The sequence below is a fragment of the Rhipicephalus microplus genome, chromosome 1 (genome assembly GCF_043290135.1).
Source record: "Rhipicephalus microplus isolate Deutch F79 chromosome 1, USDA_Rmic, whole genome shotgun sequence".
Lineage (NCBI taxonomy): Eukaryota > Metazoa > Arthropoda > Arachnida > Ixodida > Ixodidae > Rhipicephalus > Rhipicephalus microplus.
The window spans coordinates 91,124,368-91,150,760 of NC_134700.1; the positions used below are offsets into that span (position 1 = coordinate 91,124,368).

General features: G+C 47.7%; 2 protein-coding genes across 4 annotated transcripts in view; both read right to left on the reverse strand.

Annotated features, from left to right (window-relative positions):
- The window catches only part of LOC119178505 (juvenile hormone acid O-methyltransferase-like), a 56,236-nt gene extending 36,615 nt beyond the window's left edge, over positions 1-19,621 (reverse strand). The window contains exon 1 of one of the 3 annotated variants that reach the window (XM_075884968.1): positions 19,482-19,621. In XM_075884968.1, coding sequence (XP_075741083.1) covers positions 19,482-19,501 — 20 coding nt within the window. In that variant the 5' untranslated portion in view covers positions 19,502-19,621. Of the gene's footprint in view, positions 1-13,273; positions 13,353-19,481 lie in introns of those variants that run through there. The other 2 variants (XM_075884949.1, XM_075884963.1) reach the window with 2 other exon arrangements.
- An 815-nt stretch (positions 19,622-20,436) lies between these two features.
- Positions 20,437-26,393, reverse strand: part of LOC142788787 (juvenile hormone acid O-methyltransferase-like) — a 56,592-nt gene continuing 50,635 nt past the window's right edge. The window contains exon 4 of the mRNA XM_075884977.1: positions 20,437-25,410. Coding sequence (XP_075741092.1) covers positions 25,247-25,410 — 164 coding nt within the window. The 3' untranslated portion in view covers positions 20,437-25,246. The remainder of the gene's footprint in view (positions 25,411-26,393) is intronic.

The following is a 26,393-nucleotide window of genomic DNA, read 5'->3' on the forward strand; positions in this document are numbered from 1 at the left end:
TCTTTAAAAAATGTGCGGGGGTGCGTAACAATGCGCCCTAATACAAATATTTTCACGTTCTTTAATGCAAGTTCTTTAACAAACGAACGAAGGTTGTTACATAAAGGGAATATTACAGTCGAATGTAAAAACGTGAGTCCAAATAAAAGTGCAAACAATGGCTACATTTGGCTACAAAGTTTTTTATTGTTTTGGTCTTTGGCTACATTTAGGTACATTCTCTTGAGTTTTCGGCTACGCCGTCTCTTCTGAACTGGCTCTACAAGGGCTAAATATAAGCTGTGGAAAGCACAGGGTGAAGCAATCTGTGGGAGATGATTTAGACTCCGACGAAAAGTTTTCAACAAACCCGACGTTTCGGAACCGACTTGGTTACTGCCTCAGGGGTGACTGCAGAGGCTACGTAGCAGTGGCGTTTTCAAAGCACTCGTGGGGTGGCTAATGACCCCCCCTCTCTCTCTCGTTTTGCCGTGGAGCGCAGTCTGTGTGAATACACTGAGGAAAGGGTTCCGAGAGAGCGGTTGATATTATGGGCTGTCCTCTGTATGGGCCACGACTAGAGCAACAACCTTCTCCTCCAGTTCGGCTCGCTTTCAAGGATGGCCGTCGCTTCGAAATTTATTTTGTGATCTAACGTCTCAGCATGTTCGGTGTCTGCGCTGCACTCTTTGTAGAACTTCCGCACATCGTTGGCGTGTTGCTTCAGTCGTTCCGGTAGGTTTTTCGTCTCGCCGATATACGAAGCGGGGCACTCGGCACACGGAATTTCGTAAACGACACCGGGGCTCTTGTCCATTGTTGACGACTGCTTTTGCGTCATTAAGACGGCTGAAGTTGAAAACTTCAGACAACACCTCAATTCCGTGCACCCAGCCATACCATTCACGACCGAGTGGGAAAGTGACCACTGCCTGCCTTTTCTCGATGTCCAGGTGACAAGAAAGCGCAACGGCCTGGAGTTCTCCGTTCATAAGAAGCCAACGCACACTGGCCGCTACCTTCAATTTGATTCTTCCCACACCGCCTGCCACAAGATGAGGCCCGCGTAATTGCTGACATCAGAAAAAACGGATACCTAAAAAACTTCATTCGAGCCGCCACCCGCCACGCAGAGCAACAGAGGATACCAAAACCCAATCAACCTTAATTGGCAGCCCCCGGAAACGCGTACCGGTTCCATACATTCAGGAAACCAGCGAGATGTTGGCGCGGATATTCAGGAAGGAAGGGGTTCGCATCGCACACGTGCCTTCGTGTACGCTGGGCCGCCTCCTTCCCGCCCGAAAGACCAGCCAACAATGGACAGGAGCTCCGGTGTCGTTTACAAAATTCCGTGCGCCGAGTGCCCCTCATCGTATATCGGCGAGGCGAAAAACCTCCCGGAACGACTGAAGCAACACGCCAACGTAGTGCGGAAGTTCTACAAAGACCACAGCACAGTCGCCGAAAATGCTGAGACATGTGATCACAAAATTAATTTTGAAGCGACGGTTATCCTTGAAAGCGAGCTGAACTGGAGGAGAAGGTTGTTACTTGAGACGTGGCACATACAGAGGACAGCCCATCATATCAACAGCTCTCTCGGAACCCTTTGCCGGTGTATTCACACAGACTGCGCTCCACGGCAAAACGAGAGAGAGAGGGGGGGTTATTAGCCACCCCACGAGTGCTTTGAAAACGCCACTGCTACGTAGCCTCCGCAGTCACCCCTGAGGCAGTAACCAAGTCGGTTCCGAAACGTCGGGTTTCTTGAAAACTTTTCGTTGGAGTCTAAATCATCTCCCATCTTCACACCCAACCAAACATACTTCTTTTGAATGTTTACATTCAGGCGAAGCAATCTGTGTAGAGCAGCAAGAAGAGTGATGGAACGAGCAGACGACGGAGGGAGGGAACAACGAGAACCTCTGCTGAAGTATCCATGATTCCTTGAAAAGAAACGTATCAAGAATATGTGGACTAAGCATCATTGGTGAATGTTTCAAGGCAGTGCGTTGAAGATATTATAATGCGCGAGATTGCGTATGAAGCGTGAGCTATATATTTGTTTTCGTTGATTAAACACCACCGGTGTCATATTGAGAGTTATATTGTGAACTGACTCACTAGGTGTGTGCGCATGTACAGTCGGGCAAACCTTCAGTTTATGTACATGAGTGGCGGTTTCTTTCTGTGCATCTTTGCCACATGACTGAACTAAGTTTCAGTAGGGAGGAGGAAGAGGAGGGAAGAGAAGGGCAGGAATGTTAACCAGTCTGGAGCGACCGGTATGCTTCCCTACACTGGGGATAGGGATGAGGGAGTTTGAACGAAGAAAAAAAATGAGTGAAAGAAGAGCTCGCAGACGCGTTGGGTTCACAAATGCTGATGACTTGGAGCATGTTGACGCACACTAATTTGCGAAAGTCCAAAAAGACGCGGAAGTGTACGGACATAAAGCGCATGTCCACGAAGCATTTAGCTGTAACGTCGTTCCACAATACGGCGCTGACAGACAAAAAACTCCCAAGCATTTCCCCGAGGGTGAACATGGTTAAGTGCGAATGCACGGGGTGATGCTATGAGGGGTATTTATGAATTCGCACTATTATATTTATTAATCACACTATGGTGCCTTTATGGTGTAATGGTTCCTGGGAATCGCAATTTGATTACACGGGGGAGTTTACGTTAACTCACTGGCGAATGCCAACGGATTTTAACTTTACTCCCCCTCATAGCATCACCCCATGCATTCGCACTTAACCATGTTCACCCTCGGGGAAATGCTTGGGAGTTTTATTACTGATGATGATGATTAAAGTGTAAATAATGAATTTAAGTGTTGTTTCTCATGAAGCATTTGTACACAGATACATTATATACAAAGTATTATTTATTTACACTTCACGATTTTCGTACGATGCATTAAATGCACACATCGCGAGCGCGTCACACACACACACACACACACACACACACACACACACACACACACACACACACACACACACACACAAACTACACTACAGATTAGCACCTATTCGTGTTATCGTTGTAGCTCACGGTTAGTACCAGCGCTTTGTGATCCGAGAAATGTACGGTGAGCGGATCCGGCAAGACGGAGCGGACCGTACAGTTCCAACTGAACGCCAAGTCTATGAAGCCACCGTTGATCGTAGTCAGAAACTCGAGAGACAGACACGTCATCGAGTAATTGTTCAGCATGTGGTCAACCAACCAGCCATTGTCCTTTCTAACGTCCACGTTAAAGTCACCCACCACCACAATCGGAACCGAGGGACGCGCGCGCACAGACTCACTCTCCATCGCCGCATCCATATGCTCCAAGACGTCATCTCTAGAGAGGTTCGGGGCCAGGTAGACGGTCACAACCAGGACGGCATCGCCGGAGTAGGCACTGGTGTAGACGGAGGCGTACGGCGAGTCGTCTCTGAGTGGCGAAGTACACACGGCATGCGAGAGGACGTTGGCGTAGACGTGTCCAACCAAGCACACGCCGCAGTACTCGCCCCGGCTTCCACTCCGGGCGAAGGAGCACGGGTCGTCAGTGGGACACGTGCGCGGCGATGCATCAGGAGCGAGGTCGGCACGCTGTAAGACCAGGAGTTGGGTGCGGTCCTGCTGTCGCCTGAGCTCTTCACTGTAGGGCCGGTAGCGCTTTAGGAAGACGTCCACTCCACCAGCCCTTCTCTCGGCGAGGGCCCGGGTCACGCAATCGTAGCCAATCAGAGAGACATCGGCAGCGCAGTCACCGGAGGAGCGGTTCCAGGTCTCCGTGAGGCAGAGGAGATCAACTCTGGAGAGTACGGGGTCTTTGGCAACGTCCAGTGCATGCGCCGAGAGAGAGCGGGCGTTTAGGAGCACGAGCGTGAACTCCCTACAGCCACCCTCGCACACCCTGCGGAAATGCTGGTCCCTCAGAGCGGAGAGGTAGCTCTGCGTGACGGTGACGAGACGGTGATTCTCGAACCTCCAAAACTCATCGAGCATGGGTTTGTCGGGGATGTCTTGCTCGTGGTAGAAGGTGTGGTCTCCCTCAGCGTTGGTGAGGTATAGTCCGTTGAGGTTGGTACACCGAGAGAGCGCAACGTAGACGAGCTTCGGCGGGTGCGTCTTGGAGTAGTCGTACACGACCGAGGCGTAGGTTTCCCCCTGAGATTTGTGCACGGTGATGGCGCTGGCCTGGACAAGGGGGAACTGCGTCCGTTTACAAGCTATGCCGGCCTTTCAATCTACCATGACGGTGGCCGACTGCATCTCGATAGGTATCCAGTTCTCGCTGGTCACGTCGTAGCCGTTGGAACGGGCCTCGTGAACGGCCGGAGCGGCGCGCGCACGCGTGAGCTTTCCGGTACCGGGCACATTGAACTCGAGCCACAGTCACCTCACGCGCGTCTCTTCATCCTCGTCTTCTCCTCCTCCTTCATCCACTCCATCTCCATTATCGGGCAACGGGCCGGCGAGCTCACACAGACGCAAGACTCCAACCGCACCGTTGACCAGACCATCCACGAGATCGATGTTATGAATCATCATGTAGGGCTTGCCAATCACGGCCATGACTTCCCCGGGCAGATTAGCAAACTCGCTGGGAACCATGCGGGCAACCCTGCGCTTGGCATTCTCGAGCAGATGCGGCGTATTGCAGCCGAGGTACCGCTCACGCGCGCGAAGCACCACGAGTCGCCCTGCGAACGGGCGACGGTCTCGTTGAAACGCGTGACATCGGCGTTCGAGTAGAAGATGCGCACGGCCGAGGGCGCGCGCTCGGCGGCTTCCTCGACCGTGACGAACCTGGATTCGAGAAGCTTCGGGCTCGATCGTGCGGCGGTCCCCGATCTTGGTGAGGACCGTGGAGAAGGTGACGTCGGACTGGCGCACGACTCTCACGAGCGGGAAGTATTCGAGATGATGCCAGGTGACAGTGCTGAATCCGAGGAGACCATCAGCACTGCGGGGCCGCTTGAAGATCTCACTGGCACGCATGGGCGGCAACTGCCGCAGGTCCCCGCAGAGGATGACGTCCAGTCCACCGAAGGGTTCGGTGAGTCGCTGCGTGATCTGGCGCAGACGGCAATCAACCAGTTTGAGTTGGTCGGCGGACATCATACTGACTTCGTCTATGATGACGCACTTGACTCTGCGGAAGGCACACCGGAAGGTGTTCAGGTCACTAGGTCGGAGTCCACCGTCCCCCATGACTCCGAGGCGGGCGTCCTGTCGGTTTCCACGGGCAGTCCACACGAGTTTGAAGGCACTGTGGATGGTGGTTCCACCCACAGCAACGGCGGCCTTTCTCGTAGTGGCGCAGATCACGTACGCGTTGTAGACGGAAGGAACGGATGAGGAGGAGCCGTCTTCCCAGCCAACGGCACCGCAGCAGTCCGCACAGCGGTTATACACGTCCATGGCGAGCTTGAGCACGAAGGTCTTGCCACAACCCGCAGGTCCCGTGAAGAAGACCCACAGCGGAGGCTGCCCCGGCGTGGTCTGACGGCGCAGAATCTCGCGCAGCAACTCGTACCGCTCGGGGTTGGTGCTGCGCATCATCGAGACGTACTCTTCTCGTTCCATGATTCCGTGCCGTTTGCTTACCGCAGCACACGGCGTACTGACCTCCTTGAGCAGTCGGAGCAGGCGCTCGTTAGGCAGCACGTCCGCGTACACACTAGCATCCGCATCTCGTCGTTCGGGGATTTGTACCCGCGCGCACCCGTCATCTTTATTACATTCTTCTTCTTCTTGCATTGTTCTTTCTTCATCCTCCTCTCTCTCTCTCGCCTGAGCCGCAGCATCTCGGCGTAGTGGACCTCCAACATTTCTTGGACCAGTGCATCGTCATCCGCCGGGTTGTATTCTTTACGTTTTACCTCGATCAACTGCTTGTTGATCTCGTAGATGGACACATACATATATATTACCATCCAACACATCAACCGTTTCGCTTCGCAACGGGACGTATAGAAGGACATTTTCCCGCATATACGACTCCACATCGTTACCGGGGTTGTATCCGCGGTAGCGTATCACAGCCGGCCGTACCCTGAGCACGTAACGGCAATCACCCTTCACCGGCCGGTACTTGCTGGCGAAGTCGGCGAAGCATACGTCGTTGAGGGTAGGCGGCCTGGCCTCGTACTTTTGCACGAGGTTCGCTTTCCAGACGTCGGTGGAGCCCGGAGGGAGCGCCTCCAACTCGGCACGCGTTTTGCGTACGCGCACCTGTTCTTCGGGGTAGCACGTGGGGACGTACACCACCTCCCGGCTCTTGTGCGACATGTCCTGTTTGAGCAGAAACCAGACCGCCTCCTGTGCCGACATTTCAATTCCTTTAAGGATGCCCACACGAAGCTTGCGGATCACGGCTTTGGTGTCGTCGTTGGGATTCGTTTTGAGGATCTCGGCAACGGTGCGTTTAAGGTTGGACATTCCGCGGTCGGACTTATTGACATAGTCCACCACGTAGGAAGCGCACGCGTAGTGATCGAGTATTATCTGCATATCCATATTCGAATCCAAGACCGGGCCTATCCACGCGTTTAATGCATTCACAAACTTCTCCGCCAGGGTCCTTCGATGGAGGATGCAGGGTCGCGAAAGGCGGGCACGCAGGACATCCATATACTCCTTCTCGGAGTGCAGGCCGAAAGCGCGTAGGAACAAGGCGAGATCCTCAAAGTCGCTGGACTCGAGGCCCTCGTGCATTTCATCATACTTCTTTTTGAGGGCCTTGAGACGCTGGCGTTCCTGCTCACTCTCCGCATCGTCTCTCTCCGGCGCAGGTGGAAACGGCACCGCGATCCTCGTTTCATCACTGGGCATGAAGGGCACCCCGAACCGGCACTTGGTGCGGCTGCGCTTGTTGCACGTGTGGGTGTGCTGATGCGTCTGCGTGCGCGGCCGCCTGAGGAGCGTAGTGTCGAGCGTGAGGAGTTGGGCCACCGTCTCGAGGGTCTTGGGCATGGCACCTTCCTCACCGGTGAGCTCCTCGTCAGGCGCCTCTTCGAGCCACAGGATCACGTGCACGTGCGCGCTTCCTCTCTGCTGGAACTCCACCCGCTTGAAGTAATCCCGGATCACGTACGGGCGGAACGGCGAGCAGTTTCGGTCGGCGAGCACGTTCATGATGACGTCGAAGATCCTGTTGATGTACATCGCGCAGGCAACGGGGTCTTCGTTCACGAGCTCCACGCGCTCCCAGGCCATCATCTCGGACACGGGCCGAGGCGTGCCGTCGGGCCCAACCCGCAGCCGCTTCAGGGTCTCGAGCAGGCGCTCCCAGTGGACCTCGGACGCGGACATGGTCAGGAACGCGTGCGGCTTGCCCAACTGGCGGATCATTACGAAGAGTTCACTCCTGCGATCCTGCCAGTACTGAACCGTATTTGGAACGCCCCGCATAAATTCGAGGTCGCGGTCCAGCACCTTCTCCAGGAACTTCTTACCGCCACTCTCGAGCTGCTCGCGCGCGATGGAACCAGTGGTCTCGTTGGTGCGAAACATCATGTTGCTTTCCGCAACGTTGTACCGCATCACCTTTGCGGCCATGTACAAGACGTGCTCCGGCGTTGCTCCACGCCGGTCGGTGCGCCGTATCTCGCTGCTGGCCATGGCAAATGGCGTGGAACGCGGACCAATGATCTTACGAGGCACGCCCATGTATATCGTGGGGAAGGCGAGCTCTTCCGCACACGCATCCATGAAGAGCACCAGTGGAACGCGGTTCTCGCCCGAAGCGAGGCGCAGGCTATGCGACTGATCGATCAGCTTGTCAGCGGTAGTGGCATCGTCCAGTTCACCGCTTCGCTCCCCATCATCTCTCATCAAGAGAGCGCGCGGTCGTTGCTCACCCTCCTCATTAAAGAAGATCGTCTTTGACATGGCATTGAGGGCAATGGCTAGTTGCACGGGGTCGTCCAAATCTATGTTCTCGGGAACAGTCTCGATGTTATCATCGTCATCGAACACACCCAGCCGACTCCAGTCGATGCGCACACCACTAGCGAAATACAACGGCGCATGCTCCAGGTGCTTCAACTACGCCAAGATATTACCGGGCTTCACCAGTCCGCGCCTGTACGTAGCCGAACTCACCAGCCTCCGCTTCACGTGCACGTCTATCGCAATGTCCTCGGGAACCAACCGCGGAAGACACTCCACCACGCTCGGAACGTCGATGGGCACGTTCACGATCTGTCCCTTAATGCCGTACTGACCGTTGCCCCGCGTGAGCCGCCTGATGCCCATGAAGGGGAGTCGAGGCGAGATGAGGCGCTCTTCCACCGGGTTCAGATCGGGGAGGTCCGCGGGACGAGGCGGGTACGCGTAGCCGTGGCTCTTGCTCAATGGCGGAACCCGCCCGGCCAGCAGGAATTCTCGGTAAGACGCACACACCCGGAACGCGCCGAAGGGAGCCAGCCGCGGGTCTTGCGCATCCATGTCGTCGCATCGGTGTTCACCCGAACGTCTTCCGAACTCGTTCCAATTAACCCGCAACGCGTTCAACCTGTTGGTCTCGTTCCTCATGCCGGAAATGCAGCTCAGGTTGTTATCGAACCACAGCCGGTCACACACGGCGCAGCTGTGACCGAAGCTGCGATCCACAAAGTCGCGTTTGAAACGCGCGTCCGGACGAGCAAAGTCCAGGGCTTGCATCCTCTCCCGCGCGGCACGTTCACTGGCTCGAACGGCTTCGGGAACGTCCACTCACCGTTGACGATTGCGAGCGGCGTCTTGACGCCGGCCTTTATCGCCCTTCTCCGCCTGACGCTTGCGTTGTCGTTCCGCTTCTTGGGCCGCGTTCGCGGCTGGATGCTGACGCCTCATCTCGGCCTCGCGAGCACGCAGTTCACCATCCGCTGCACGCTTCGCCCGCTTGTCCTCGGCCTCGCGAGCGCGAAGTTCGGCATCCTCTTCACGCTTTGCCCGCTTGTCCTCGGCCTCGCGAGCGCGCAGTTCGGCATCCGCTGCACGCTTCGCCCGCTTGCACTCGGCCTCGCGAGCACGCAGTTCGGCATCCGCTGCACGCTTCGCCCGCTTACGTTCGGTCTCACGAGCCCTTCGCAGCGCCGCCTTGTCTTCCAACTTCGCCGAAACCACCGCGGTACCGTCACCTCCAACGACGGGTGCAGTGCTGGCATTCGGTTGTACTGCATTCGCTGTTGATGGTAGCGTTGCCTCCGGGACATCGATCGCTCGACTCGCTCTCGACGGGAGACAGAGAGAGAAGGCGGGCGCGCGAGAGAGAGGGGTGCGCGCGCAGCTGCAGCGAGCGAGGAGAGCGGAGGAGCGAGCGAAGGGGGAGGGGGACGCGCGCAGCGGCGTTAAAGATATAAGGCGCGTTACTGACACCGATATCAGCGTCGCGTCCGTGGCTTATTCGGTAGAGCGTCGCGCTGCGGCCCGCCAAGTCCTCTTTCTTTTAAAGATAGAGAGAAGACTGTGGATTCTGCCGACGGCGGTGGACGGTTTGGGGTCGCTTATAAAGTGTATTCACACTTAAAAAGTGGCCGCTTCGAACAATAGCTAAAGTTTTGGCCGACTGTATGCGGGTATGTAATGCGCGTACTATGTAACTAATATACATTTTCTTCTGTTATCAACTCTCGGCTCTGACTCGGTCTTTGGACTATACCGGCCTCTGGCGGCGCAGTAAAAAGATCTACACTCGGTTGTCAGAGCTTTCGTGGTGCTTTTCGGGGACCGGTACGGCAGCCCTCGGAACCTGCCCTGCGATGCCCTTCTCGTTTACGGGATTACTGAACGAGCGGTTTTCAGCATGTGCACAGGAAACTTTTATGGTCATAAAGCTACCACGCACGGAATTCACGTACCAATGCTGTCAACCCCTCGCGTCTCAATGCTGTCAACCATCATATCAATGCTGTCAACCATCAGTGACAAGCAGGAACAAGCACACTATGTCGATAACGCCAGCTTCGTTGATTAAAAAACGCCAGAAATGATGCACCGAGAAATTCACCGCCTCATGCACACGCACGCTGTTTTGTTTAAATGAAGGAAAACCTCTTCTACTGCAAAGATATTGTTTATTTGTTGTTCTACGGGAGCAAAGTGGGCGTGCAGACAGTCGCTCATAGTTTTGGTTTTGCAGCGCCAGAGAATCGGCCGCAGCCGCACGAGTTGATTGAGTATAGTATGTATGTGGAAAGAAAACCGCGTTGATGAAGTTGTCACAAGAACGGCGTGAGCATACGTTAACTTTTGCCTACGTAACAAAAGGGAGCACCCGTTTGAATGGTCTGAAGTGTGGTGGGTGTGAACATTAAATTGCGATTAGGTTCAACAAAAACAAGCATGACTCCGTAAACGCGCTTGAACGCATGTAGCTTAGGACAATCTCACTGAGCTCAGTCCATTACTGGATTAAGTGAATTTGTCGGGGAGGTGCACACCTGGCGAGGAATGTTAATTGCTTGAAGAATACAGCGCTTATCGGCATAGAGAATTACGAAGTAGGTTGGGTGTTAAGCAATATCATCGGCGTAAAACACAAATGGGACCTATTGATGACACACTCTTCACGTACTGTTAGGGCTGTGATCAAGGCTTCAATGACATGGACCCGTCAAGTTGGGTTACGTTAAACACTGTGGCAACACCTACAATAAGTGTTTCATTATAGCACTCTGAATTAGCAACAACTTGTGTGTTGGGGCAAGTTGATTCATCTGCATGGAGCGCGCCGCTGTGGCGTAGCAGTTATGGCACTCGTCCGCTGAACCGATGGTCGCGGGTTGGATACTGGCTGCGATGGAGGTGAAATGCTAGATGCCTGTCTGCTGTAAAACGTGAGTGCGCGTTAACAAACACCAGATGGTTGAAAATTGCGTAGTCTTCCACTAGGGCGTCTAGCATTATGATGTATCGTCATTCGGAGACGTAACATTTCAGATACGATGACATTAGCGGTTCATCTAGCAAAGAACTTGCATGAAACTTGCATGAAAAACGAGGCGAATGAAATAAACAAGAACACGTTCTGGTGTGCTAAAAGCATTTTTGTTGAAAGTTCACACACACACACACACACACACACACACACACACACACACACACACACACACACACACACACACACACACACACACACACGCACACGCACACGCACACGCACACGCACACACACACACACACACACACACACACACACACACACACACGCACACACACACACACACACACACACACACACACACACACACACACACACACACACACACACACACACGACCCCTTGTCCCCAATAACGCCAACATCCATAAAGTCACAGGCAGACGTATTTTATACTTGCAGGTGTTTATAAAGGAAGCATATCTCGTGTAGTCAAACCAAACACCGTCGCACAACACATTTCTCTTCATGTTTTGGAATATGTTAAGAAACGGAGATTTCTCTTTTTCTACTCTGATCTTACAAAAATAAGAAACTCTGGTGTCGCTTAACTTAGGTGCGCGTGCGCATTTTCGACATTGGGAAGCAGGATGGCTACCGTACCATTTTGCCATTATTCTTGTCTTACCTTGCCGCATCATTAGAACGTTGCTCTCTTCGTCCAATGTACACTCTCACACAACTAAATACACAATATTAGAGGTGCGCTTGGTGAATTTTGTTTGGAGGTTAGTAGAGCATAGCTGTTGCTTGTGATTTACATGGTGTTACCCAACATTGAATGTTTCGATGGATAAAAAACACGAGGCTGACATGTTGCTTCTTGGCCGCTTTCCTCAGTGTGTGCTATTACGCATGCGAACGTTCACCATCACGTGAAACTTTATTTTTTGTTCTTTCTAATCAGTTTCCCGCCTGGACGTTCTTTTTTTCTTTGTAGCAGTGTTCCACACACAGCTGTGGCGATAAATGCCGGATTACCGTATGATTTGAGACGTCCGGTCTATTGCTAAATAGGCTACACGCCATTCGGTGCTCACAAATTCTATTCAGTTTGTGGACAAGTGACGGCGATTCTCCTCGGCACAAGATTGAAGTGCGCACTATTGTGCGGTAGAACGTCTTTCTTAGACCTGAGCAGATACGCCCAGGCAAGATGTTCATTAAATGCATCAAAGGAAGGTGAATATGGAGAAACTTGAATGTTTCTTTTTAAAAGTGAACAGAACTTTTACCACCTTTCCCCCCTTCTCCACGCATCCTAATAATATGCAGAATACTTTTCAATTTTGTCAAAAAAAAAAGAGATGTAGTCATTAACGTAGCGATATATGCCAGTAACCTGGGTGATATATAAATGGACCCAATTCTCAAGGTTATAATAAAATTATAGTATTAACATGGGTGTAATGGATGATTCAATAAAAATACTAGTTTGTAGAGTGTAAACGAATTTTATAGCAATTTTGGATGGTTTAAATGAAAGGAAATTGTAAGAGTGTGATGAAAGCCTCAATGTTTATGACCATGGTGTTTTCAGTCTCGTTCACTTGCTGAAATGTTTTTCTTTACGTCAAGCAGCTAGCAAACTACCATATGGAAATGAATATAACAAGTCTTTTACGTCGACAAAAAACCCATTCACACTATTTCGATTCGTCAAAAGCGTCGTCTGTGTTCCTTAGGTGTTCTCGTTTTGTCTTGCTACTTCAAGTTATTCACAAGTGCTCACAAGGGTAAAGTGTAAGGCTAGTTTGCGACAGAGTTCCATAACTTGCATAAGTGTATGCTTGGGCATGTTGGTAAATCATATCTCACTGTTTTGCGCACAAGAGGACAAGGACAAAAAGCGACAGGGACACAGCGTTGTGTGCTTGTCGCTTTTCGTACTTGTCATTTTGTGCGCTAAAAAGTGAAACTGCGTAAGCATACTTTCGATAAGAAAATTCGCACAGTGATCAAACCTCAGGGCCAATTAGTATGCTGATATATTTTAAATGATGCCACAGGAGCTCTTTAAAAAAAGATAATGAGACGTCCGGTACAATGCCTTCTTTATTTATTACTAAAGAACTAGTAAATGGCACTGATACTCTATCAATAACAAGGCAACACCCAGCCGCAACTTTCTATATCCCTTGGCCCATTTGAATTCTCCTAATTACACCCAGTACACAGTACAGGAAAACCTTCCAATTGACATTTGACCTCTAGAGAGATGCAGCCGTAATTTGACACTGGTAACCACGCGTGTAGTAGCACTCCACTGCGTGATATTTACATCCTTTTAAGTTCTCATGGCAGTTCTTGAATACTGTGAAAACTATGACTAAATGTAACACATTTCCACCCTTACCTGTGAAATTGGGGCGACATTTGGTGTAGAGCGTGTGTCGGCCACAGGAAAGTATCATTGACTGCTGCCGCTCCACCTAGCCGAATGTTTTTTTTTTCTGACGCCACTAGACGCAGTTGCAAAAGTTCATTGACTGCTGCACGCGGCATCCTTTTTGTTTCTTGTTTTTTAGACGTGTTTGACGCTGCATTACATGGAGCATTTGTCATTGAAAAGTCAGGTAAAAGTTAAAAAGTTCAGCAGATCTCACGTAGCACGAAAATAGGTGTCATGCGAAGAATGTGGAGGGAAGGTGACTATGTTGTAATTGTTCTATTCAGCGAAGTGTTATAAAATGAAGCTATAGATATGCGCATAATAATAGACATATTTGAGTAACTGTGTATGTTTCGTATAACCTCTTGTATGGAGTTACATGACTGATTGATTTGATATGTGGGGTTTAACGTACTTATTTGTGGGGTTTAACGTACTTATTTGTGATATGTGGGGTTTAACGTACTCTTTATAGTTTTGTATTTTTGTTTCTGTTTATAACTTTCTGTTTATACTTTTTCTTTTTTTGTGTATATTTTTTGTTTATGTTTTGTATTTGATACTGTAGGTCTGTGAAAGGCCTACGGTATGTGTATATTAAAAAAAAACACCACATGATTATTAGAGACACCGTAGTAGAGTTGCACTACTATTTCAGCAGCAACTGCTTGCAGAAGATTTTGTATATGGTGACTGACTATTCCGACAAAGTTCGACTTATTGATACGTTGCACTCAATAAGCGTATAGTGTGGAACATGGGGATTGAAGAATAATAGTTCGAAGATGGTGTGTATTACACTTAGCATGAAAATAGAACCCTTGGCATTTTCCGATACTATTATATTGCTTATATAAAAACAATCAAGTAAAGTATTTAGGTGTTACAGTCACAAGCAGTAAAACTTGGGAAACACTTGTAAAAATGTTTGCAGCAACGCGCTAAAAAGTTCGCATTAAATAAACTAAAACTATGTCGTACTTCATCAACCGTAAAATTGACTGCATACAAAGCTCTCGTCAGACCGAAATTAGGATATGCGGATGTTATCTGGAGTGCACATTAAAAATACCTAATCAGAAAACTGAGTTTAATATACCCACCATACTTGCATTTTTCAAGCGCGTCCGTTTTTTTTTACTGTGACAGATGAAATAAAATAAACCTATCTCACTGCAGAACTGTATCTCAGATAACATTTTTATATCAGGTGTATCACATCCCTGCAAAACGCAGTATTAAAACTTCTTAACTGACACTGCGTGCCGTATGGTAGTACTATTAACAGCAACTTCAGTTAAGCAGCCGTTTATTGGTCTTACATACATCAACATTACCCTTTTCTATATGTAGTATCACTATGGACTGAATTATCAGAAGTTGTTAACGAGAATACAAACTAATGATTAGTTCATTTTGAAATTTATCTTTCTCTTGACAAGTAAAGTTAGGTTATACTGTGTAGCAATGTAGGCAGTTCATTATTGTGCTCACTTTACCGATACATAATGAGTAATTTACCTCACGCGTTGAAGGTTATAGGTGCATGTTTTCTCACAGTTAATATTGTATGTTTGAAATTGTGAAGCACATTTATTTTTCTTCTTTGCTTTTTGATTGTAATCTGCATACACTGTACAACTTATGTTAACGAGAGTTGTAATTCCTCTTGTTGGTGTTTTTATGTTTAGTGATGTTCCCACTCCTGCTTGGGTCCGAGTAGGGTATGCAGTAATTGTAAACAAAAAATCAGAACATGGGTATTACGAATGGCAGAAGCGGTAAGCTGATATGTCGCATTTATGTTTAGGGGAATGGTATAGCCCTACCTAGTGCTACGTATAGAAACTTCAGTGGATGGCGCTTAAACATACAACTGATGTGAACCCAACGTGGCAAGAGTACTAGTACACATTTAATAATTTAAACGTTAGATAGCCAGCGCGGCTGCATCAATTTACCTTTCGTCAACGTTACGCCTGCTAAGAGAGTGTTTTTCTAAAACAGTTCAAAGACATTCCGTGGCTGTGATAGAATAGTGGACTACTGCCCAGAAAGCTTGGGTTCAATTCTTACTGAAACGCTGACATGTATTATTTGTATTGGTCGGGTAACGTTGTTCAGGCCATTTTTGTTAACGCTCTCGCATTTAAATTACCAATGTTTGTTGTCGACGTTCGTGGTTGCATGTAAAGTGCCCATGACCTGTGGCGCACACTTGCATATCGGAGCGCATGGCGTAAGAGTATTTTCCTCTCGTGTCTGGAGCGAAAGTTCGGCCACGTACGTGACGAGATTTTCACGTTATTCATGTTATGATCAGCAAGACGCATTCGTATAACCCTGTTATTCTCTACTACAAATTTTTGTCTACACCAAGGTATATGTAATCATAGGCTGGATAGATAAAATACGTAGATATAAACGCTTAAAAGGGCCTGCAGTTCGCTAGGAAGTGCTTCACGTTTAATAGAGGATTTTGCGTAAAGAAGAAATACGCCTGACGCGATTATTCTTAGTGCATGTACATACACGGTTATGTAGATAAGAAAACAGCGCATGCCCAACACGATGCAGTCACATTCCTGCTATTTTGTGGACCATCAAATAGTGGTCGTCGGTGGAAAAAATAAAGGTTGCTGAAAAGTTCCAATGATTTTTCTATTCTTAGTCCAGCCTTTACTGTCTGCCAATGTGGAAATGCTCATTATAGGCGTGTACGTGCCATGTAAGTAGAATAAATCCCACTGTTCATATCTGCCTTGCTAAAAAAAGAGAAAACTCGTCATCAAACGCGACTTTTACACATAGTCTTCATAAACGAATATGTACAGAGAAATCAAATGAGTCTCGCTGCTCAGCATTGGTCATCTAAAAATGAAGTCAACAGTTGAAGTTTCTTTGCAGACACGCGTATAAGAGTGGAATGTTCAAGATGCATTAAAGCAATAGTATACAACCTCAAAACTTAACGAAGATAGACAAATAAAGAGAAGTGATGCGACGTATGTGAAAGACTAGCAGAAGTAAAAAGATGTTAGCCTGATGAATGGAAGATGACCAGCTTCGCTGTTTGATGAGTGTCCGCGAAGCGCAGCTGGTTCAATTATTTTTTTTTTCATATAACCTTGCAGTAGTCACTCTTGTAAAAATGTTGTTTCAATGGCGTACTTCAAATTGTGGCTTAGAGAGCGCGGCGCGTTCAGCTATTATGGTAATTTTCGAGTAGTTAGGGGCTCGTTGGTACTGTTCCAGACACTTCCATTGCTGCGGTGAAGTTCCTTCTCATAGGTACTTATCTGTTGATCTTTACAAAATGACTAGAAATTTGTAACAAGATATAAAAATTAGAGGGTGCTTAAGCTTCGCCTTCAAGAGTAAAACAGGACATCGCAATCGGGCCCCGCGCTTCAATGCCTTCAATCACGCTGAAAGGAATAGGACAGTTGTGCGCCTAACATTGACCGTTCCACGCTACTCTATTGAATGCCTACTGCCATAATTCCTGTTTTATAGCGAAACATTGAGGTAGCAACTACACGCAAACTCACAGGCCTTCTTAACTGTTCAATTAATTGATAACTTCGCTGCGGAAGAATGTCCCAGTACTCTGTACATGGCCTTTAAATCCTTCACTCGTTTTGTAATTCACATGTCTTGACGCAACTCTATGCTTATGCCACACAATACTACGTGCGTTAACAAGACATAATTTCGTGACATTTGGATACTTTATTCGGAAGCAACTCAAATCAGCGCTGTAGCTCTGAACAGTTGCTTGCTACGCCGACGGCCTGGGTTCAAGTTCCACTCGAACCGAAGTTGTTTTTTAAAAGTTTATATTTATGTCATCTTTCTAAATGTTTCTGTCAGAGACTAGATGCGCTTTTCGCTCACAACGAGAGAAGCCGACATCAAAATTTCTGTGAAACGAGCTTTTTCAACGCAATCGCACTACTAATAATCCTGGAAACAGAGCGCCACAGGTGCCACAAATATGACAAAACTGAAATAGCGATCTAATCACCCTCTCAAGTTGAACTCAAGGGCCAGATGCTCGTGTTAGTGGTGTATCAGACACTTTTAGTTGAGCGTACGGGAAGATGCGTACGCTGTGAAAATTACGTTGCGCACGCCGCAAGTGAAGCGTGCAACGTCATTTTAATTTAACGTACCTTGATGCGTTTCACTCAACTAGCTAAGTCGTATTTGAGATACAAGGCTTTGGAATGCTTATCAGCGCCACCCACGCTAGAAGTATGCTAAGTCCCAGTGATAACGTGACCTCTGTGATCTGTGCGAAAAACATCCTGACGGTGAGGGGAAGGGCGTACGAGTCAGGCCGTGGCGTTCGCTGTGCAGATATTTGGCATCGTTACTCGGTGCACTGGGTGTGTGCATTAACCTTTGTTGTTTTGAACTTGGCTGCACAATGCGTCTGATCGGGCATGGCCACATTGGATCAACCCCAGCGTTCAATGCAGTGCTGCTGCTGATAATTCCTAGCATACTCAGCAGCAAGTGGTCGTGTTCCACTTATTCAAGGCCTTACGATTACTACCAGCACATTTAAGGAGTGAAAGCTCGCACAACGTCCAAGACGTGTTATGTTGCATCATGAATCAGTACGTACCAATCTGCCGTTTTCTTTACGGGTTCATTCGCCGAGAGGACCGGCAGAAAAAGACTCGTTCCCTCACACAACTTATTGAAGGCGATTCTTGAGGATTTGCGTGAGACGCCAGGCAATTTTTTCTGAATCATCAAGGTGCTGAAACGAGCTGCTTCAATTTACCTTGTCTGGCATGAAAACATCACCTCTCATTGTGAAGTACACATGCCTTGCATCAGGTACGCTGTTGCTGTTTGCTTCGAACGCCACTGCTGCCACTTTAAACTCTCGTTCTGGTTTCTTCGAGGTTTCGCGAGAACGTAACGTAGTAAGCTTTGCGCTACCTACGCAGCTTCTTGTTTCGGTCGTACGCGCGCATCTCTGGAATCGATACGTTACGTACTGCACATGCGGAGTTCTCTCCCGTGGCAGTGCTGTGTACGTGGGCTCGTTACGTACGCCCAATTAAAAGTGTCTATTATTTCTTTGTGGCAGTTATGTTGATGACAGAGGAACAGCAAGCCTACACCTCCGGTTTGGCTTTGAGTGCTTTGTGCTCCGTTAAAGCCGTGAAGCACACGTTATGGGCAAGGTTTTTTAACGGCGAAGCTTGTTATAGCGGCACACGTACGTCCCTCGTAGCCATAGTAGTAGTGTGTAACAAGTATTACATTTTGACCTCCAAGGTGGTGCCCATGAGATATTTCTTCTGTGCGTTGTTGAACAATAAAAGATAATGCTCAATGTACAGGCCAATGGCTGCCAAGAGGGAATGAGAGACAGGAGCATTCGGCTTTCAGTTAACGAGCACGCTGCGAATTTTTTATTGTTCAACAACGTGCAGAAGACAAGAAAGGGTTCCTAAGTTATACTCGCTGGGCGTAACCTCCTTCGTTTTAGAAAGGTTTAGCAAGCGTTGGGCCGCAGTGCCATGAATACAGTGAACTAGTATATACCATGAACTCGAGGTGGTTGAAGGTGGGAAGTAGACCCGAAGCGCAAGCCGTAAGAAAGTGTGCGTGTGCCTCCTTTTGTTCAGTCTTCGGAATGCCCGCAGGATGGCGGTGCTTCTATATGAGTAATATATAATGAAAAAATGCGAGATGGTGGTACTTGGAGTGTTGAATAGGTGAACGAACGGACACACAGACAGATGCATGGACGGACGCACGGATGGCTGCGCAGACGGATGGCCATGGACGGACGCAGGAGCGGATGCATGGGCGAAAACAAGGACGGACGCACAGATGAACGTGCGGACGCACGGACAGACACACTCACGGCGGGAGAATGGACGCACAGCCGGCCACACAGACGTAAGCACGGATGGACGGAAGCAAGAACGCATGGACGGACGGATGCTTCGCCCCACTATCCATCATTCACTCCGTGGATATGCTGCCATTTTTTTGCATTTTGTTCATATGAAAATCCAAGACTTGATATAGCGACCGCGTGCTTATCAGTCCAACACTATGGAACTATTAAGCCCGCATGGGCGGTCATCGTTAAAGCATACTACTCACATCTTATGTGAGTACAAGAAATATGCAAACTTACCTATGAAGTTGTGCACGCATTTCCGAGAGGTCGAGTGCCGTGACGACGCGGCGAGGGACTTGGAGAGCCTGCCGCCGGCAGGAAATCTTACGGGATGTCGGTTTCCGATGATAGTATGCCGAACGCCAAGGTTTATTGACCAGCTACACGTGCGGTCTCGCGATATCAGTGTAGCTTTTCCTCTGTGTATTTTTTCTTGAGTGTCCGTCTCCGAGAGCTCGCTATCGATATGACCGCTGAATAGAATAAAAGTACGGAAATAAAGCGCCCAATATAAATAAACCTCTATAGTTGGCGATCGTTCAAACCCGTTCCTCGTTGTGCAATTCCCATGTTTTGACGCACAATGGTTGTGCAGCAACATCGCGTGAATTAAGGAGACCATTTGGCATTCGTACATAGCATCCGTCCTTAATGACCAAGATGATGATTTTTCACTTACGACCAATGATGCCGACATCGGCAGTGATGCAGGGACTTCCACGAAACGAGTTTTGTAGCGAAATCGTGTTATTGAGATTATCGCGCGAAAAAGATCTGATTTTCAATTTTTGCTCAAAAAGAAAAAAAAGAAATATGCCACATATGTTTGTAAGCGTGAATATGTGGTACATGTTCTGAAGTTCACGCGCGTCCACTGCACGTTTTCCATTCAACGACGTAGTTACAGTGTACCACTGACAACTGCCGCAAATTGCCACATTGGTAACGATGCATGACGTAAGCGCCTAGGAACTTTTACGTCTCCCTTTGTGGCCTCCATTTTTCACGCGCTACTCATGCTTCAATCATGTGCAATGCTAATCGATCTAAGTCAACATATGATAAACGCATGCGTGAGTTCTGCCACCGCGTCACCCGCTTACCCTCTTCCCATTCGTGGAGCCTGAAAGACAATGAGCTCTGCAGTAGGTGCAAATATGAACATGAAGCAATGACGTTCTTCACGAGGTAATAATGGAAAGTAAACAATTTTATTTTAAACACTTCATTTCTGCAGGGTAGGTGTATACAGACAGCGGAGGTACAGCAATACCTGTCAGAAAGCTGCGGCTTTCTTTTGCTTGGCAGTGGCTTCACAGAGAACCTCAATAGATAACAGCATCACCAAAACGTAATGACAAATACAAAGCAACCAATAATAGAAAAAATAAAAAAAGCGAGAAATCACAATATGCAGATCATATTAAATTTGGATAGACACAAGTGGCCAGCAAAAAAAAAAAACGACATCAAACGAACAGAGTCTACATGTTAACGTACGTAATACGCAAATCACTGTTCATCAATGAACAAAAGCTACTATTATGTATGTCACGATTGAAAAGGAAATAAGCAATGAATTACAGGCGTTCATTACCCGACCAATCGTTGAACGTATTATGAGGAGCCGTTGGTCGTCATTATCGTCAAAAACATGATTCATTCCTCCATCATAGGGATCGGTATAACACGAGAGTGAACCGCCTCTTTACAAGACTAGTTAGCTGTTTATTCATGGATTTATGAGAGCTTACACCATGTCAATCGGTATTTAGCAGGTATGGATACGTTTGTTGTGGATCCAGTGACGCTAACGTCTAGTGGCAGCACTGCATTATGACGGCTAATGTTCATCATATTAACCTAAAGCCTGTGGTAAATGATGTAGTCAACATACACCAGCACGCAGTATAGTGTGACGTACTAGCATCGACATGTCCGTAATTTCCACTGGTACTCGATATGCCCTGAATGAAAGCGCTGTCACCGGACGAGACAAACGCCAAAGAGTGCACTCTCCAGTAGTAGAGCGTCCAAGGCACTGGGGCATGGTGATAGATTATACTCTACTTCTCTTGTTCCATGCAGTAGAGCCAAGCCTACGCGATCTTCGAGCGCAGGTTCTCGCGAAGCGAGATCTGCGCTCGAAGCAAGATGTTGTGTACATGTTCCGAACGTCTTGCGCGTACTCATTACCTCTGTAAGCAATCTCGTCAGAAGACATTTACTCAAAGGATTATCAGCGTGCTTGGACTGCATTCTGCCAAGCGATTTCGCCTAATTTTTTATATAAAAAAATCTTTGTAGCTCTATGATTCACAATCTCGGTTGTTAACAACATTCAGATTCCTCCATTTATTCCTCCAACATTCAGATGGAGGAATAAATAACGCAACTCTGCCTCGCGTGCACTAAGCTTTTGTTTCTAAAGCGCGAACTATTGGGAAGACGTTGCCCAAAATATTACACGTAGTCAGCACAGCTACTGACTCCACAGTGCCGCGGAGGAACTACGGTTGGGTCCAAAAAACACAGCTACACTGCCGGAAGCAGTTGTCACCCACCTCGAATCTATCAAGCGGCCGCCGTGCGCAGTGTAGCTTTCAAGCTTCGAACTGATGTTTCATTCGCCTTAGATTCATTTGTTTTGTGAAGAAGAAAACGCATCGTTGGCAAGCAGCATCGCCACCACTTGGGTAGTGGGTTCTGGGATCCGCTCGCTCGCCTCGTGCTGATCGTCACCGGCATCTTCCTGAACGTTGTTCTGTCCCGGCCGTGTTTTCATCGTAGAGCCGCCGTCCCAACACACAAAATAAACCCCTTTTCACTTTGTGCTTCCCTAACGCAATATTCAGATCTATTTGGCACGTTTAGTTGGAAGTCACGCTGAAAAATCAATGTCGTAGGCTTGGCGATGGGTGATTGGCGCTTTAGCAAATTTCGAAGGACATACATTTCGCATAGGATGGTATTTTCTGTTCCTCGATAGCCGGCGTCATTTATCAAGGTACCAGCTTTTGGACTCGTTAGTTCAGAACTGCTGCCGGCACGAATGCTTGCGATAACTTGCGTAAGCTACGAGTACAGCGGTCTGGCAGATTACGGGATAGCATGTTTACCAAGACGGAATGTGACGCTACCTCTCATCGAATATCGGGTAGACAACACAAAAATACGAAAGCAGACGACGCGGCTAACTGATACAGCTGTCACCATACACGTTGTTTAGGGTTGACTAGGGCCGCAATCAAGAAAAGCTGTTGTAAGACTTGTTCAACTTTGTTGTGTTGCGGAGTCATGCAGAATTTCAGTTAAAGGATCTAAATTCTTACGCGGCCCAAGCTCACTCCTAGCAGCATTCACCGCTTAAAGACGAGGTGCGCAATGGTACTGTGATGTAACGGTGAAGGCAACCTTTATTAGGCCCAGAAAACACGATGAAGCGACCACGCCCAAAGCACAGAACTCAGACAAGCCAAGTCCCCACAGCAGATGAAGATGACGACCACTCATGATGATGAATATATGTAAAGAGAGTAGATGTGCTTAATGAATTCCTACAGTACATATAGAGCTCGCCCTCTTGATTGGGTCAGAAGTACTGCAGGTTGAACTGGGGTGCACGGAACTACAGAAACAGAGTACAGACAGGCGGCCAAACGCACCGCTTCGGCCATGCAACCCACTTGTAACGAAATTGCTCGAGTTGCCACCACTTTTGCACAAGTTAGCAGCAGAAGTACTCAAGGGCAAAATGGTCGGTCCGGTGCGTTTGAAAGTGCGTAGCGGGCGTGCGTAGCAAGTATTTAAACTGCATTTTTACGTCTCTGGATTCTGATGAAGACCTTCGCGGTGCGGTGCTGTACACTAGAGAGGTGTTGGAATAACACTGACGGGTTGCCTTCACTTAAAACTGGCTTTCCGCGGTAATTTTTTCTTGCAAAACGCGTGTCACGAGAGATAGCAGATGGCACATGGTGTGTGTGATGTGCTTTCATGTATTTATTGCTTCATTTCAACATTTGACTTGGTACACATTAGTTCTGAAAACCTTAAGGTGAATAATGTGCTATTGCCAAATGATTTCCAAAAACCCCGCGTCAATTGTGGACCTAATAAATTTATTTCGCTCACTAACCAGGTTTGAAATAAAAATACGTTTCACGTGTTCACGACGAAGAGGATGTGTTTCTTCTACCTTATTGTAATATGAATAGGAAAGCTCTCAACAAATGTACAAGTATGCAGAAACAGTATTTCTTCTCAAAACTACTGTTGGCAGACACACACGCATAAAATAACCGAGCTAGCGTAATAGAGAAACCTCTGTTGCAACCAAAACAATTAAAATAACGAATTCCATTAGCGCAGCTCTTCATGCAATAACGTGAAATGCGAGTATTTTTTATCCTGTACATTCGTCAGTAGCAATTTTTACGCTTCAAAATTACTTCAGCATTTTTTTTTGCGATTGCCACTTTACGTCAGCCTATAGAGAAACCAGGCGGATTAGAATAATATGAGCTCTGAAGATATTGGTACACTCAATTTAGTGGGTGAATCTAGCAGACAGCCGCTATAAGCTAGCGAAAACTCAAACAACGCTTTTATGCCGCAAAAACGGCTATCGTAACCGGCATTTACAACACAGCGAAAGCTTGCTATGCGAGTCTTTTGGTCCGGAAACGCATCCCGAACCTAGGGTCGGCCGCGAGCAACTCGAGAAGTTATAGTTGGGTGAAGCAGTCGCGGTCCTCGTGGGGCCACCTGTTGTATTCTGCCGTCGTGCGCTGCGGTAACCTACGCCTGTGCTCATGCATATAGTTGAGAGACCTTGAGAAACGCGAGAGGCCGAGCTTGTAGTTTGATCCATAAATGCGGGAATACGTTCCGTAGACCACGAGCATCGCTCTCACTGCACCGAACCACTCACGATGCGACGTTCACCCGTCGATATTGTTGCCCGCCTGTGCCGCTTATTGCAACACTTTTGTTACAGCAAGGTGTCGCACTCGAACAGAATGAAGCGACGAAGTGCCGTTGGTACATGTGAAAGCTGCGCTACTCCACCAACGAGACGTCACGGTAACACGACGCGAAAAGCAAAGCACATACTTCGTCGTCGCGTCCAGGCTATGCCATAACAGAGCATTGGACTGACCGTAGGGGGTCCTAAAATAATGCATTGAAAGCCTTCGTTGTGCATAGACGATGAAAGCGCCCTGTATCGGCACTTGCTAGAGCCATGGTGGCGTACTTCACTTCCGCGCTCCCAGAGGGCGGCAACAGCCCACCAACGACGATCATGGTGAACGGGATGTGCGAGAGAGGCGCACCTTGAAGTCTCGTACATGTGCGGTAGGGACGCGATAGGTAGAGTGCTGTCACGTTACGTCGCGGATCAAGAGGTATTCGGTTCGATTTCCCCCTACTTCAAATAAACAAATAGCTTTTTTCAGGGTTTCTTTGTCATATGTTCGTGTACATTTTACCCACGTCACTTTGTCGACGGGAACGATGTTGGTGCAATCTTTATAAACCGAGCATAAAACAATCATCTGTATAAATCGTGCGTAGCCATAGCTCTGTGCATTGAAAATGGCGTTCAGTAAAGTTACAGGGCAGAATTGACTCGTCCTTTAGACTCTTAGCAAGGCCGGTCGCACCCCGTTCCTTGCTTTGTAAAACTTTATATTCTCACGCTGATTGACATCGCAGCTCGACATTCCTTGAGGCCCAGTAAACTTCCCCTTTACTGCAGAGCAATTGAAAAGAGAATACTGTTGGCTATATTCTGATGCCTCACTTTGTTGTCGCGCAGTATTATCTGTGGCATTGGGGTAATGCTTTTCAGTTTTCTTGAAGAAATGAAACAAGCTTCACGTCTATAAAGCGCCCTAGTAATGACCTCAAAAATAAATGTATTGCTTTGAAAAACTAATTCCATTTGACAGATTTATCAGATTGGGGATGATGCACCACATGCACTGAATTATCAGCTTCTAGCTCTTTGGTTTTGTAGCCATAATGATGTAAGTACGAAAGAGCGATTTGTCGCAATCAGGTGCATGTACTTCCCGGACAAGCGTCGTGATATCTTCGAGGAGTTGATGCCTTTCCTCGTTAGTAACGAGGGCGTTTATTGGAACGATGCCCATATGCATTCCTGAAAATAGAAGAAATGCGAATGAAATAATGCATAAAATGACCTCATAATTGTTCGTGTGGAAAACAAGAACGTAAAGAAATACTATACTTTATTTCGTATCTAACGCTAGCTTGTTGCGAAATAAAAATCTAGTGCCCCACTTTTACGATCTTATGCCTGAGGGTCAATTTATCTTGTAAAGCGAAAGAAGAATAATTTCCAATATTAACCGCACAGTTGTGGCTCAATAGCGACTGCTGTCAACACTTATCGCGCACACAGGCATGTTCGCACATTCTCTTCAGACAAATTTGTGCACTTACTAGTGTATTTATAAGTCGTGCACAAAATAAAGCCATTTAATGCGAATGTAAGTAGTAAATGTATCATTTTTTTCTCAATGATTAAAACGGCACGCTGTATTTTTTTTCACATTTTTCAAAGATCAAACAGAAACATGAACCAGGCTTGAAGGAGCCGTAGTAAGACGGTAAGTTGGGCCAGTTAGTTAGGATCCATCGTGAACTTATTTACAACGTAACACCAGAAAAAATACAGGACAGGGAAAGAGAAAAAGAGAGAGAAAAGACGGTGCCGTCTTTTCTTTCTCTTTTCCTATTTTCCTGTTCTGTATTTTTCTGGCGCTGCGCTGTAAATAAGTTCACGATTGAAGGAGCCGTGTTGAATAAAGTGGCACGATACTTCTTGAAGGGAAACTCCGGTGATTTTCTAATATTCACGGATTGCAATCAAACTTTAAATATACCCTCTTCTGGATACCATGACGATATGTGACAAACTTCATACAATCACCAGTCACTACAGAAAAATGTAAGTTTCGTGGTTCGTTTTCTTTCTTAGACACACTATAATAAAAATTAGCAAACAGTAAATCAAGGGAAGCACAGGGGACGTTGTAAGCAGACATGGTGGCGTAATTGTGAAGAAATAAAAGCGGACGACAAGGTGACTCGCCACCGACAGGGACCAAACCCACGACT